General features: G+C 40.2%; 1 protein-coding gene across 2 annotated transcripts in view; it reads left to right on the forward strand.

The window, feature by feature from the left end:
• Positions 1–13,417, forward strand: part of pusl1 (pseudouridine synthase like 1) — a 52,017-nt gene extending 38,600 nt beyond the window's left edge. For both annotated transcript variants that reach the window (XM_015336817.2, XM_015336818.2), the window contains exons 6-8: positions 9,424–9,478; positions 12,585–12,747; positions 13,284–13,417. In XM_015336817.2, coding sequence (XP_015192303.2) covers positions 9,424–9,478; positions 12,585–12,747; positions 13,284–13,324 — 259 coding nt within the window. In that variant the 3' untranslated portion in view covers positions 13,325–13,417. The remainder of the gene's footprint in view (positions 1–9,423; positions 9,479–12,584; positions 12,748–13,283) is intronic.
• Positions 13,418–14,275: the final 858 nt, after the last annotated feature.

A 14,275-nucleotide genomic window follows, 5' to 3' on the forward strand; every position in this document is an offset into this window, starting at 1 on the left:
GTGAAATATTTGTAAGGTTTTAAGAAATGTTGTGTTCTGAGTTTTTGGCAAATTAGGTTTCTTACGTATTAAAATGGGATAAACTAAAGTTTCTGGTAGTTTATAGTTTAAGAGATAATGTTCTAGGTAATGTATTTAAGAGAGACTTAAAATTACAAATTATTGTTAAATATACCTTCTTATCACAAATATTTGTCGCAATCTTCAAACCTTATGGTGAGACAAACACAAAAATTCCTCTATTCCCCTGCAGGTACAACTATGCCACTAAAACCTCATTTTAGTGTTCTAATTCTATCCGTGTGTACAGAAATAAGCAACACACTTTTTCCAAGAAAAAGTAGTAGTTCTTCAATGTACTGTAGAAGCAGTAAATGAAATTCAGAACCGTTTACAGGAACATTCCTGATGGGGCAAGCATCCAGCAGATTATGTTTTATGTAGTCTAGTGCAGGGATTTGCTTGCAGGCAATAGAAACATACGCTGTAAAACAAAATGGGGAAAACACTAAGCAAGAACAGGCTGCTTATGGAAAAGAGTTAGATGTTCATGCGTACACTTGCTTTTCTGTCCTAAATCTCAAATGAATCACATTTGAAAACACAATTCAATGCTTCTGAAAATTAAATGAAAAACCTGTGATTCACCAACAATGCTGTGAAACGGTTTCAAGAATTCATGGACATGCAGTATGTGTTTTTGTGAAATATGTCAATATTTGTCCGATAAATTTTAACATATAAATCATTATTGCAAATTCATGTACAGGAGTGTAGCTCCGTTCTGTACGTGGGTAACAGCTACAAGGACAATAGGAAGGATGACAGCAGGGGTCTAAATTGCAGAACTGATACCTCTACTGTTCGGCACTTGGGGTTGCTAGGCAACCGGCCAGTCATGCCAAGCTGCAGGGGGTTCTGGGTACAGGAAGCTCCCATGCAGCTAAGAGAAACAGCTCATGGCAAGGAGCCTTATTACTTTATCATTTGAAGAGTCTGTGCTGTACTGGTCAGAGAACACATGTGTTATTCCCCAGCACTACATCAATTCACTCTCTTGCCCTTGCAGCAAGTCATGTCTGTTAGTGTTAGCCTAAATGGTAAAAAGAAATGATTGAATATTTCCATTGGCTTGTGATATCTATCACACTAAACATTATCATCTGTAAAAGACGACCTTCAGCCAAGCTGACGGTCTTTTCAGAAATAGAGATCTAACCCCTGACTCTGTATGTGTAGATAACCAGGTCCAGTCAGGAGATTTTACAGTAATTCTGAGATGTTTTTAAGAAGCTAAATAGGCATAGTGTTCTGGAAAAGAAGAACAGTCAATTGAGATGACTGGGAAGAAATGGAAAGTGTTAGAGAGTTGCAGTGTTGCATTTTAATGCACCACCTGTGAAATAGAAACAAGGGCCTTTTGATGGTTGTAATACCAAATTGCATGAGATCTCAATTCCCAACTGAAAGCTCCAAAAGCAGTCTGATGGATAGTTGGTATATCAATAACAACTCTCTCAGATAGAGCAATAGACTTTTATTTCAAAACACTCTAATGGAAAACAAAACATCAAAAATAAACTGAAAATACAAATAGATTTCAATCAGGAATGTGAATAAAAACAATAATGTGCTGCTCATTTGAACTGAAATCTGTATTTAGGCTCATCTAATTATTTGTGAAAACCCTTTAACCTCTTTCCTCTCTTCCATGGGTTCTTCATCCTTCTTTTAAGTCACACATTCTTAAAAAAGTACCTGCATTTCCTCCTTCATTTGTTTTTCTTTCCCTCCACACTCCAACCCTATGTGAATTTCCTGTTCAATCACAGTTTTATCTCTCTCTTCCTTCTCTCGAAGACCCGTGGGTGTTGCAGACTCATTTATGTAGACTTTTTTGTGATTGTCTAAGCGACAAATGTAGATCGGGCCAAGTCTTTTATTAACAGAATATCTTTCAATGAGAAGAAAATATCACAGATAAAAGTGTTTTTCTTTTTAAGGTGTTCGCAGTCTGGAGAAGCAATCATTTTGCTATTGCTTTGCTATCGATCTAATGCATGGTAGAACTTCTGTGTGGTTAAATGATTTTGGTCTTGGTAAAGATGGTGACAAGCTGCAGATTTCTGGCCATTTCTTAAACATAAAAGATGAGCTTATAACCTGACTATAGCATTGTAATCTTCCAGTTCCAGTAATCTTATTTTCTGTAATAATCAGATTTTCTCTAAACAGGAGCTGTAACTGGTTATTTCCTTTATGAAATACTTTGAGCTTTTGAAGTCCAAGCAGGGAGTGTTAAGATGAAAGATATCTTGGTTCTCACAACCTGTCATGCGCTGATGGCTTGAGTACAGCTGCTCTCGGAATGAATGGAGCACAGTAAAAGAGACATACCGTGTGAAGGCATGAGACTAATAGGAAATTAGATGACAAAGAGCGCAGGATTTAAATAATTTGCGGTCAAATTCCAAAGTGGCCATCAGACACTGCTTCAGTGTCTTTCAGTGAATACCACAGTACTGTAGCTCCCTATCAAAGAACTGGCTGCGAAACAGATCTCGCATTTTCATCAAGCCTCGATATGCCCGAGACAAAAGGTCAGGTCTCTGAGTGTGGTGTTTCTCCAAGGAGACGGGAAAGCAGGAAAAGCGCTCAGGCCCAAAGACAGGTGTTCCAGTACAAGAACCTGATAAAAGATGACCAGCCTGGAGGATTCATTGAGCGTCACTCCTGTTTCCATCTGGTTTATATTTTTGATAAAAGCACATTCCTAAGAATGGTGAATTTGTGGACCTCGCGAACAAGCCAGAGTAAGAGGGTCGGAGCTGGGAATACTTGAACAAGGTAGAAAGCTATTGTGAGAGGTGAGGTGGCTTGTAATCCCTGTTTTGTTTTACTAAAAGACAGCTGCACTCTACAGTATGTCCAGTGCAGGTATCATACACTCTTCCCCTGTATTGCAATACCTATGCCATGACGCTACCCCCAGAAGTGCTCGGTTGTGATTTAAGACACATCAATAACATCTTTCCTCTCAAGAACCTTTGGGTTGTCATTCCTTGTCCTGCTGGAAGTTGTGAGCACCCACTCTGTGCAGATGCCCTTAGGAGCACACATGCATAAGGCTTCTGTGCTCAAGCAAGGGCTGTTCAGCTGCGGCTCTGAATCCTACAGCACATGCAGAGCCAGCCCAGTCACCTGGATGGATGTTGCCCATGGGACGCCACTGCCTCAGTAGAGCAACTTAGAGCTCTGTGGACCTAAAAGCTCTGTTCGTCTGTGTGACGTACCCTTCTGTGCATCTGAGCCCATCCAGACTCACAATGGAAACGCTGTGCAGTGGAGGGCACCTTCAGAAATTTTGAGAGAACAAAAATCTAATTTGAGAGTCCCAAGTAGATCACCGCGATCTTGTAGACAATACACCATAGAAATGTAGTAAAACTGCTAAAAAAAGTATGAATTCTTATGGTTTTGCACCAAATAAAAGGGCACAGCCTGGCATCCCAAAGTTACAACTGATGTGGCCAAACCCACTCCTCAAACCCATGTGACAATGTGTATTTTCAACCAATTAACAGTGCTGTAATTGATTAACTAATAAACACCTAAAACTCTGAACTCCCTGGGCCTTTAAATTGTGGTTCCCCCTTCATTCATACTGTAGAGTACTCTCTTCATTCTATAATTTTCTCAACTTGTCCATTATACCATTTAGGTGAGAGTTTCCTAGACTTTAGCTTCAGACTTTAGGATTGAATCCATTTTGACCTTTTAACTTAGAGATTTTGCAGTACAACACGCCATCTGTTGCAGATTTGCCTGTTTGCAGTCTCATGGTCTGCTATTCTGTAGTTGTCAACTCTAATTAAAAACTTAACCTTCTGAAATTGACACTTATAATTACTGTATTGTGGCCACAATTCCCCAGTGGTTCATATTTAATCCCTTTATTTCATCCTAGCTATTTGAAAATACTAGTTATTAAGAACACTCCCCAAAGGAGGTACCTTAATAAACAGGATTAAAAAGTAATCATTCATATTTCAACCATATCCACTAGCATTTGTACTCCACCTTCACGATATCAGAATTTCCTAAAGATACATATTAAATTAAGAATTGTATGGTCAGCTAATTGCACCCGTATTTTAATTTTGTGATCTAAATCTTCCACAGCTTATTAAACCATTCATTATTTTCCTTCGAATTACCCCCCATAAATTCTAACGAAAAAGAAGCTTGTGGCTTACTACACCCCAGCAACACTATCTATCAAGCCTGCTTTTCAAAAATAAAACTTGTACCCATTAATGTTTCAGTTGTTCCTATAATGTTAGACTTTCCTGTTAATGCAGTGACCTTGAGTTCTTTCCTTTTATTCCTCATGGTAGCTTTCACAAGTGGGCTTGCGAGATATGTTATTTGTGTTTAGTGTTGCCCGGAGGATTCTTGATTCCCCCAAGTCTGATCTGTTGTGAGCTGTTGTGAGCTCCCTGCACCCTGGTTCCTTATTTCACATCCTTAGCTACTCTAAGAGTATGCTTCCGAGGTACAGCTCTTCCCTTCGGTTTCAGATGAAACCTGTTCCGCTTGTACAGGTCCCATTTGGTCCAGCAGGACACATATAGGACTCATAAACGCCTCTCTCCTGTAGCCAGGTGTTAAATCTCCATATTTCTCTTGCTTCCCTTGGCTTGCGCAGATCGCCACAGACATTCTGCCCCCGAGCTTATGGGCTAAATCCAGAAAGTTGTCTTGCAGAATCTCTGACTCAACGTTTTCTGTGTCATTTATTCCTACGTGGACCATAGCGATTAGATCCACCCACAGGCCCTGGCTAGCAGCCTGTCTGGGCATCAGGCAAGCTGCACAGTGTCCGAGACACCCTTGTGCACCCTGTGTTGATTGTGTTAGGCTGCGGTTCTTGAGGGTTTTTGGGGAATAATAAGCCGAGCACAAGCGCAGGTTCACAGAGGAGCCTCAGGTGTTTTGGGAAGGCCTGGTGGGAACGAGGCTTAACGAGAGACGATGAAGGAATAATGCAGGCTGATAGAGCATGGAGCTGTCTGAATTATTATGGAGCAGAAAAAAGGCCGCCTTGATGCAGCGGAGAGGCTGGCTTGATTACCGCTGTACCGGGAAAAGGCTGCACGGCAGGGAAGCTGGCTGGAAAGAAGCTGTCTGAACAACGAGAAGGCTTCCAGCTTAATGGGACTGTCTGGAAATGGCAGCAGAGAAGGCTGGGGAGTCAGAGCTTTGGAGAGACCAAAAGAAAAAGGGTAGAAAAACGAATGAGCCGAGAAAAAATGCAGCGAGGGCAGAATGAGCCCACGGATTCACTGCTCATGATTCAAGGGAAAAAAGGTGTATGGTGGGAGAGCCTTTCAGTCCTGCAAAGCTTAGCACTGATCGCTTAGCTCAATGTTGGAGAAGCAGGGGGAAAAGCCTTTGACCGTCTGCTCAATTGCCTGATTGAGGTTAGGGGGATTCGCCTGCTGAAAAAATGAGGGACCTTTGGGAGATGCATCCTGAGCGAGTTCTCCCGAGGTCGGAAGGAGGCTGAGGGTTTGCAAATGTACTGGTTGCCCAAGGCAACATCTGGGCACAGATTACACTCCTGGGTCTCCCACTATCACCACTTCACTGATATTTGGTAAAGTGGTCTCTGAGTGCCCGGGAGATTCGCTGTCCCAGCTCCCCATTTGAGGTCAGGCTGAAGCTGTCTCTGCCTCTGTGGTCTGAAGTTTTCCCTAATGCATGGAGTTAACACAGCCCTCTAAAGGGCTTTACTTCATGTATGTATTTATTATTCATTTTCACAGGGCACCTCCCACCCATGTAGTAAAGTAGTCCTTCATTTCTGGGCTCTGACTTCAAAAAACTATAAATGCTGGGTTTTAGTCTTAAATATTTAGGAGAGCTATCATGCTTTTTCAATGGACTAGTGGGAAAAGTGGGTTAATCCTGTCCCCCCCCCCACACACACCCCACCCCCACCCTGGAGCACAAACATCTGCAACGCTTTTAATAAAATGATTCATCTATTCCCAAAGAACTGCAGTAAAGGGATTGTCCTCCATCCTGTGTTCTGGGATGCCCAGTAGGCACATGATTCTGTGGGCTGCAGTTTCAGCATGTGAAGAAACGGCCTGTTTAGACACTCTCCGTTTCAAATCCCCTGCTCTGATGAAAGAAAGGGAAACACACTTTTTAATTAGCCTCCGATGGCGTAGGCTTATCCTACTTGACTTTGAGCCTTTTCCTTGACAGACTGTAGGCTGGTAAGGGGAGTTAATTAAGGATTTTATACAGACGTTTCTCCTTTTCTGTGAGATGGTGGGCAACACTGTAATCTTTCCAATGGTTGTTTGAAATTTTGCATCGATCTTGCTTTGGAGGTTTGTGGACAGACACTTTAGTAGTATTTAGTAATTAGTTGTATGCTATTTGTGATAGGGCATAGGGGTGGCACCCCCATTGGTTAGCATTGCTGTCTCACTGGGGACATGAATTCAATTCTGGATCTGGGGAACTATCTGTGTGGAGTTTGTATGTTCTCCCTGTGTTTGTGTGGGTTTCTTCCAGGCCCTCCGGTTTCCCCCCCCCCACAGTCCAAAGCCATACTGGAAGGCTGTGGCTTCTGGGAAAATTCTGGCCCTGGTGTGAGTGTGTGTGTGTCTGCGTCTTCCCTAGACCAGTAGACCCTGCCTTGTGCCTGTTGCTTACCAGGACAGAATCCTGCTCCTCCTCAGTGCTGAATTGCGATGAAGCTGTTAGAAAATGGATTGATGATTTAATTTGGGATGCTCCAGCATGAATAGGCATAGTCAACTCACAGGTATGTGCTCTTTTTACACTCTTGATACACTCTGGACTGTTAAAATGAATAAAAAGAGGTATTCTGACAGCTTTTACAGTTCTCCAATCCATATAAAGACCTACAATGTTCTATTTTTCCACTAATGCCAGACCATTGTCTGGACATCTCAATAGGTTAAGCATTGTAATGGTAATCCACTTTCATCTCTGAATTGCACAAAAAATATTGGCTTTAGAGATGGAGGGGATTAATTAGTATTCAGTCCATAAGCTTTCTCTACAAAGCTGGAATTCACTAGAGGAATTAGAGTGTTTAATTTAATATCAAGATGTTATTTGATGAGAACTTTAATCGTGTGAAAAAGTACAGAATCCTTTTAAAACAATGACTGTTATGGCTCATATACGACCATTATGTATTACCACGATTGAGTTCAATCAAATTAATGTAGGTGTTTTTAATGTTTCATATATCTAGACAGCATTATGTAATGCCTTGTTTTTAATAATCTACAGTACTACTGAAGCTACGTAAAAACCAAAAAGCAGAGCGAGAACAACACTAAGATCATTAAGAATACAAACAGCTCAGACAATTTCACACTTTCCATCTTGATTGATTCATTTTTTGGCACATAGATATAATGGAATTGCATCATTTATCTTTTGAAATGTCCTTGAAAAATCAAAATTCAAAGCATGTTATGTCAATGTTTTCACATACCCCTAAATTCTTTATTGTACTCTCTTTTGCCAGTGATGTATTACAAAATATGTAATAAATAGGGAATTCCAAATGCCATCATAGTTAAGCAATAGTTAAGGAATTCTGATGAGATGGAAGTGGAGCTGTGCTTATCCTTTAGAGAGGCCTACATACATTTTCCCCCTTGTTTTAGTCCAAAATTAAGTGCTTAGTGAGGCATAGACTGGTTAGTACCTTAATGAAAGACCAATAAGGAAATGGGAATTGGCTCTAAAAATGTAACTGTAGGAATGAAAGTATTGCATTTCTCCACGAGAAACAGTATACTGTATAAGTGATCTAATGATGAAAAAGGGTCTACTGCTACAAAAAAACTAGATCAAGACAAACAGTTGATCTGAAAATCAAAATTCTCTCAGATACCGATATAAAACAACCGCATGAATATACTAAGCTCATTTTATACAATGATTAATGGTGATACCTATTGAGCCATTCCAGAACTCTGCTTTATAAGACACTTTGTGCTACTGTGATACCAAGCATTTCAGTGTGACATAATACTCTAAGCAAGACCTCAATACAATAGAACTAAACCCAGCACACAGGTTGTGATTCTGATTAAATTTCAGGGGATTTTATTTGAACTTGTTGACCTTCATTTAGAATTGCAGAGACTAGCCTTGTTGGCTGTAGGCTTGTAGGCTGATGTATTTCAGTAGGAAAACACGAGAGAAAATACAAAATGTATCTCTTTGGAAAGACCTGCAGTAATTGCCTTTTAAAATTAAGTGGAACTACTGTTTCTTCTGTTTTCTACAATACATAGCTGTGTTACTGGCAAATTTTTCAGGACATTTCTTTGGTTCAGCCATCAACAGAGTGCTGCATATCTGGGAGCCAGTGAAAATTTTAAAAATTCAATGAGTAGCAATGAATTATATCACAATGAGTAGTTGTGTACATAATTAGTTCTGTACTTTTTCTTTGGCTAAAAAAATTAGTCTATGCCTCACTAAGCACATGTGTTCGATTGGCGAACACATTTAGCAATGCCCCTCGGACAATGACATGTCATTGTTTACATGTCTGCATTGTTAACATTCAAACTGTTTACTTGTTTACTTGTACATTGTCTACTGTTTGTTTGTATATTGTCTTGGTGCACTGTCTGCACTTTGTGTTTTAATAATCAAGAGACTTTCTGTAAGTAAGAATTCCATTGTACCAGTACATGGACCGGTTACATATAGCAATAAAGATCAAGTAAACTTTACAATTGAAAAAATGTGGGGAGATTAATTTTGGTAGAAGTAGTTCAGGTGGGGAGCTACGTTAGCATGCATAGGCTGCAAAGAAACATGTGAACATGCTGAAAAGAGAAGAAGGAAACACCATGAAGAAGGCTCCAGAGCCGAAACATTGTGTTTCCTTTCTTCTCTTGTCAGCATGGAATAACTTGTTCCTTAATTTCGCTATGCCACAGGTTAAGCACACATAATCTTTTCAAAGAACCAACGCTAATGATCACAGGTAAACTCCAGATTTAACGTCTCATCAGAAAGATGGCTCCTGTTATTGCATTTAGCCCTGTAACCACTGCAGGGCAATGGTTTGGAATCTGTGGCTCAAGGGTGAAGAGCATCACCTGCTGGCCATTCAGTATAGCAACAACATGACGTGCCTTTGGTATCTCACAATTAGTTGCATGCAGACATGCAGTTTTGTTCATGAGATCTAACTGTATTTTAGTGTGCCTGCAGGAGACATGTTACATGTATTCTCTTGTTCCCTAATATACAGAAAATGTCAAATGTCATATTTAAAATAAGAAAAAAGTCATATCTAGGCAAACAATAACTCTATTAAATAACTTTAATTTTATTTTTTAGGAATATGCAGTACTGGGACCTCACTTTCAAAAGTAATTCATTCTTATATAAACAGGTAAGTCCTCTTATGTTTTCTTAATTGTGACAGTTATCGTAAACCTGCCTGGTTTTTCCACATAAACAGGTGTAGCGAGAGCCCTCTAGTGATTAGCTGAAAAAAGTGCATCAGTGAAGAACGATGCCACGTGACTCATTTCATTTTTACATGTCTGAGCAAACGAAATGCTCAAAGACAGTGAGAACACTGGGGAAGTCTAATTACAAACCGAGTATGAGTCAGCTGAAACAGTACGTTACCTTCTTAAAAGAGAATTCTAGGGAATGCCCCTACCTAGGTTGTGTGTAGTACACTGCCCTAGCAAATGAAAAGGAGTACCTGTGTCTACTGTGCTCTATTACATTGAACGTATATTAGACATACAACTCATGCCTTTGTAGTAATACTTCATTGCATTTCGAGATACATTGAAAAGTTCTTGGGTTGTATGACATGACGTCGATGAGTTTACTGGATTGGCTGTGGATTGGTGGATGTCTTTTTGCTTTTTGGCTGTGGATTCGTATAGATGTCTTTTTGCTCTTTGTCTGAATGCCCTGAGACTTTACTGACTTATATTGGAGCTCAGTTTACTGCAAGGGTGTATGCATTTTTTGTGTGTGATGTCATCTTCCTAAAACATGTGTGAGTCTGTAAAGCACTTCAGTAGAAGACTGTCAGGAAATGGCTCTGCAAAATAATAACTAGCAGCATTTAAAATAATAATGAAAACAAGCCCTGTTGCTTCACCCGCTTAGCTGTGCTCTGCACACAGGAGTTTTATAGTTTTTCTATAGCATGAATGACTGAAACAGGGAAAGCAGCAAAAAAAAAGTCCCTTAGAACTCTAAAAGGTGGTAACATCTGAGTAACCCAGGGAAACTGCCACCTTATAGGCATGATCATCAACAAATGCCTTTTTTCTAGGTACATACTTTTCAGTTGGGTGGAGCGGTGGCTCTGTGGCTAAGGATCGGCGCCTGTTACTGGAAGGTTGCCGGTTCAAATCCCGTGGCCGGCAGAGGAATCCTACTCCATTGGGCCCCTGAGCAAGGCCCTTAACCCTAACTGCTCCAGGGGCGCCGTACAATGGCAGACCCTGCGCTCTGACCCCAAGCTTCTCTCCCTGTCTGTGTGTCTGTGTCTCCATGGAGAAAAGCTGGGGTATGCGAAAAGACGAATTCCTAATGCAAGAAATTGTATAGGGCTAATAAAGAAACATCACATCACATCATCAGTTGGCAAACTTATGAAGTAGAGACCAAGGTGGCTGAAACTGCAATATGAAAATATCCAGTAGGGGGAAGCATTTCCCCCAGGAAAACACAGATTCCAGAATTGTAGATTCTAGGTGGAGTAATGCAAGTATTAATTAGATATTTTTGTATCCTGGTCAAAGTACTTGAAAGGCAGCTCCTTTGAGCCATCATTGCTTACTGAGCACAAGTATCAGATTTGTTCTTTTAAGTATACACTGATGTGAACCGTAGACTGAGAGCAGAATTATTTTGTATTTTGTTGACTGCTCACCCATGTGCCAATACTAAAGCCAGGTAGCACTCAAGACTCAACCTGGATCATGTTGACTAATCTCTTTACAAGAGAGACCCTATTGAACTTGACTAATGACCCAACAGCCATCTGTCCAGCAGGCCCATAAACAAGCTCAGTTTAAAACTGAGAACTTCCACTTTACCACTCTCTCCCTCACATCCTCTCATTTCATACTAGCATATAGAAACAGACTGCTACCTTTTTCTCCCAACTGCTCTTATAAACCTCACAGCAAGCCCAGAGGCGTGACCAATCTCGCACGAGTCAGGCTAGCTCTCTGCCCTCATGTGGAATGTCACTCCACCTGAGTGCTAATTACTCATAAAGAGCAACTGTGATTAATTCAGCAGGTTCAGCCATGCTGACCCCCATCAGTGCCTGTTTGCAATCCTGTAGCATGAATGATGACAGCACCCTGTCCCGTGTCTTGCTAAATATCTTGAATGTCCCACGTATGATCATGTGGCAGAATAAACTAATCTCAGTTAAATACCCCCACCTGTTATCTGTCTCAGTTCTGATTTTAGAAACCACATAGTTGGGACGGCTGATCTGAGCATCAGGTGGTTTCTGATTGTCTTCATTGTGTCTTTTCTAAATCTGCTTTTAGGAAGATCTAGAAAGTCTGGCAATACATTATTTGACAATTAAATGAGTCAGCACACTTGTAGGTTATATTAACTGAGTTTTTTTTTTTCTTTAAAGGGTGTGCTGTTAAAATGCAGGCATGACCTTTGTATAAAAACATTACCTTCATACTTACAGTATAATCTCACATAGTTGGAAGTGGAATGTTTTTTTTTTAGTTTGTATGTTTCAACATTGAAAGTTTAGATTTTTATTTTTAATCACTTGACTTTACTTTCTAAAAAAAAGATTCATTTATCACTTTGTTCTGGGCAGGTTGTAATGAAAGATTCTGAATATTTACTAAAATAATAATCTTAGTGTTTAGCGAGGTAGCATTAGTGCCTCACAGCGCTGGGGCTCTGGGTTCAATTCTGGACCTGGGGTGCTGTCTGTGTGGAGTTTGTATCTTCTCCCTGTGTTCCCACGGGTTTCCTCTGGGTGCTCTGACTTCCTCCCACAGTCCAAAAATGAAGTGGTAGATTAATTGGGAGAATTGGCCCAAGGTGGGAGGGAGTGTATGGGTCTGGACTGTCATCCTATCCAGAGTGAACCCTTCAGCTTGTTGCTTGCTGGGATAAGCTCTGGCTCTCCAGTGGCCCCAGTTACAAAATGGATGGATGGATGGTTTTAAGTAGTATGTTTAGACAAGCTGTCCTGCAAATTATCATTGTATCAATTTGGCATCTTGTTAAAATTTTAGCTGTGCTTATATGCAAAGCTGCAATTTAATGTGCTGTAGATATCAAATATAGAACAATGAACTCCATATAACAATTACAGTCATAAAACAAATAACAGATACAACCATGTATTTGTTGTTTGTTGGTATACATTTTCTGGATTTGAACTACAACAATTTGAAATGGTCAGGAGCTGCAAAGCTGTCTTTAAAGGCTCGGATAACACTTCCTGCTGACACTATTCCCATCTTGTGTTGAAGGTACGGAGGATGACAGGAGCTTTGGTGGCAGTTGGCCAGGGTAGGCTCACTCTGCCTCGGCTACAGGAGCTACTAGAGGTCCAGGACTCTTTGGCCTTTCCACGGAATATGTCTGCACCTCCACAAGGTCTTTTCTTGAAGGAAGTGGAGTATGATGACTCAGGTACAGTAGATAAAGACAAGATTATAAAAGCATTCATCAAGAAGGGCGTGTCAAATCTGGTTGTTTAATGGCGGCAGCAGTATTTACAAGCAAATCCTTTCCCCAGAGGAAGTAGATATTGGTGTTGACATTTGGTTAATTAATTAAACATACTCTGCTTGGCAGGTCTTTTGACCTCTGAGGTGGATCCTGGTATTATATTACCTCCTGACTAATAAACCCACTGCCCCAAGTATGAGTGGAAGGCTGTGTGGTCTCACTGTTGATTCTATGATTATATCAGGGGAAAAAACCTCTATTTTCTTTCAGCTGAGAAAGGATAGATACTTTATTGATCCCGTGAGGGAAATTGCAGATACAGAGATAGAAAGAATGAGAAGCACTACCCTGTGCATTTGCATCATGAGAAGAGGGTTAGGATTTACATGGGGCTGTAAATTCCAAAATCCACCCACATCTACACCAATTCTACCAAGGAAGAGTAATAAACCAAGTTCAAATGGGTGTGTAGCTGAGTGACTTTTTTTTCTTTGCAGAATTGCTACCACGACCACTTGACCCAGACATTGAGGCCTGATTATTCCTTTTGAAAAGGGATGTGGTGTTGCTCTTTCTAGAGTTTCTGTTCTATAACATTGTATGAAAATAAAAAGTATAAGTTAATAAAGAACCTTCTTGTTTTTGTAAAACAAATTTCAGATTTACTTTTGTGCCTGCCTGTATATACTCGTATATACAATACATAACACGCATGAGTAAAGCACTATATTTCTTCCTTTTGTTTCAGTCCTGCTTTCTTGTCCGCAGTGCAGTCCAGAATGGATAAATATCAGATGAGAAAAGACAGTGGAAAAAATGAAACGTAGATTGAAATAACAAAAATCTCAAAACAAATGAAAACCAGACTACAGTACATCTAGTTTACATAGAGGGGAAGTACAATATTTATAATTACACCCACAAACGTAGAGCCCATGATGTGTTATAAAGGTTCAGAATAATAGTGCACCGGATGACAACATGAGGTATTTCAAACCCACTATTGCACAAACGAGACTGATCATACGCATATATATATACTATACTGAGAGGCTTTAAAAAAGTAACAAACAAGGATTGGATTGCATTTAATTGTATCTGTCACATTTTTCATGTTTCTCAGTAAGTATATACTGTATACACACTGTACATACTGTATAAGAGCAATTATGTGCTTTAGAGTTTAGAGAGAAATAAAACCTAGCCAGTAGATTGGTGGATGTCTTTTTGCTTTTTGGCTGTGGATTCATATAGATGTCTTTTTGCTCTTTGTCTGAATGCCCTGAGACGTTACTGACTTATATTGGAGAAATAAAAGCTAGCCAGTTGACAGTACAAATGAAAACTGAAAGTTCGGCACTCTGTAAGGATCTGAAACTGTTTTCCTCGTGATATGTGTCTATGCTGAGAAGTAAACAAGTTCTGCACAAATCACAGGGCTGCTACTCGGTGGATGCAGTAATGAATGTTCTGATCCAATTTGCGCGTT

Source organism: Lepisosteus oculatus, chromosome 25 (genome assembly GCF_040954835.1).
Source record: "Lepisosteus oculatus isolate fLepOcu1 chromosome 25, fLepOcu1.hap2, whole genome shotgun sequence".
Taxonomy (NCBI): Eukaryota; Metazoa; Chordata; class Actinopteri; order Semionotiformes; family Lepisosteidae; genus Lepisosteus; species Lepisosteus oculatus.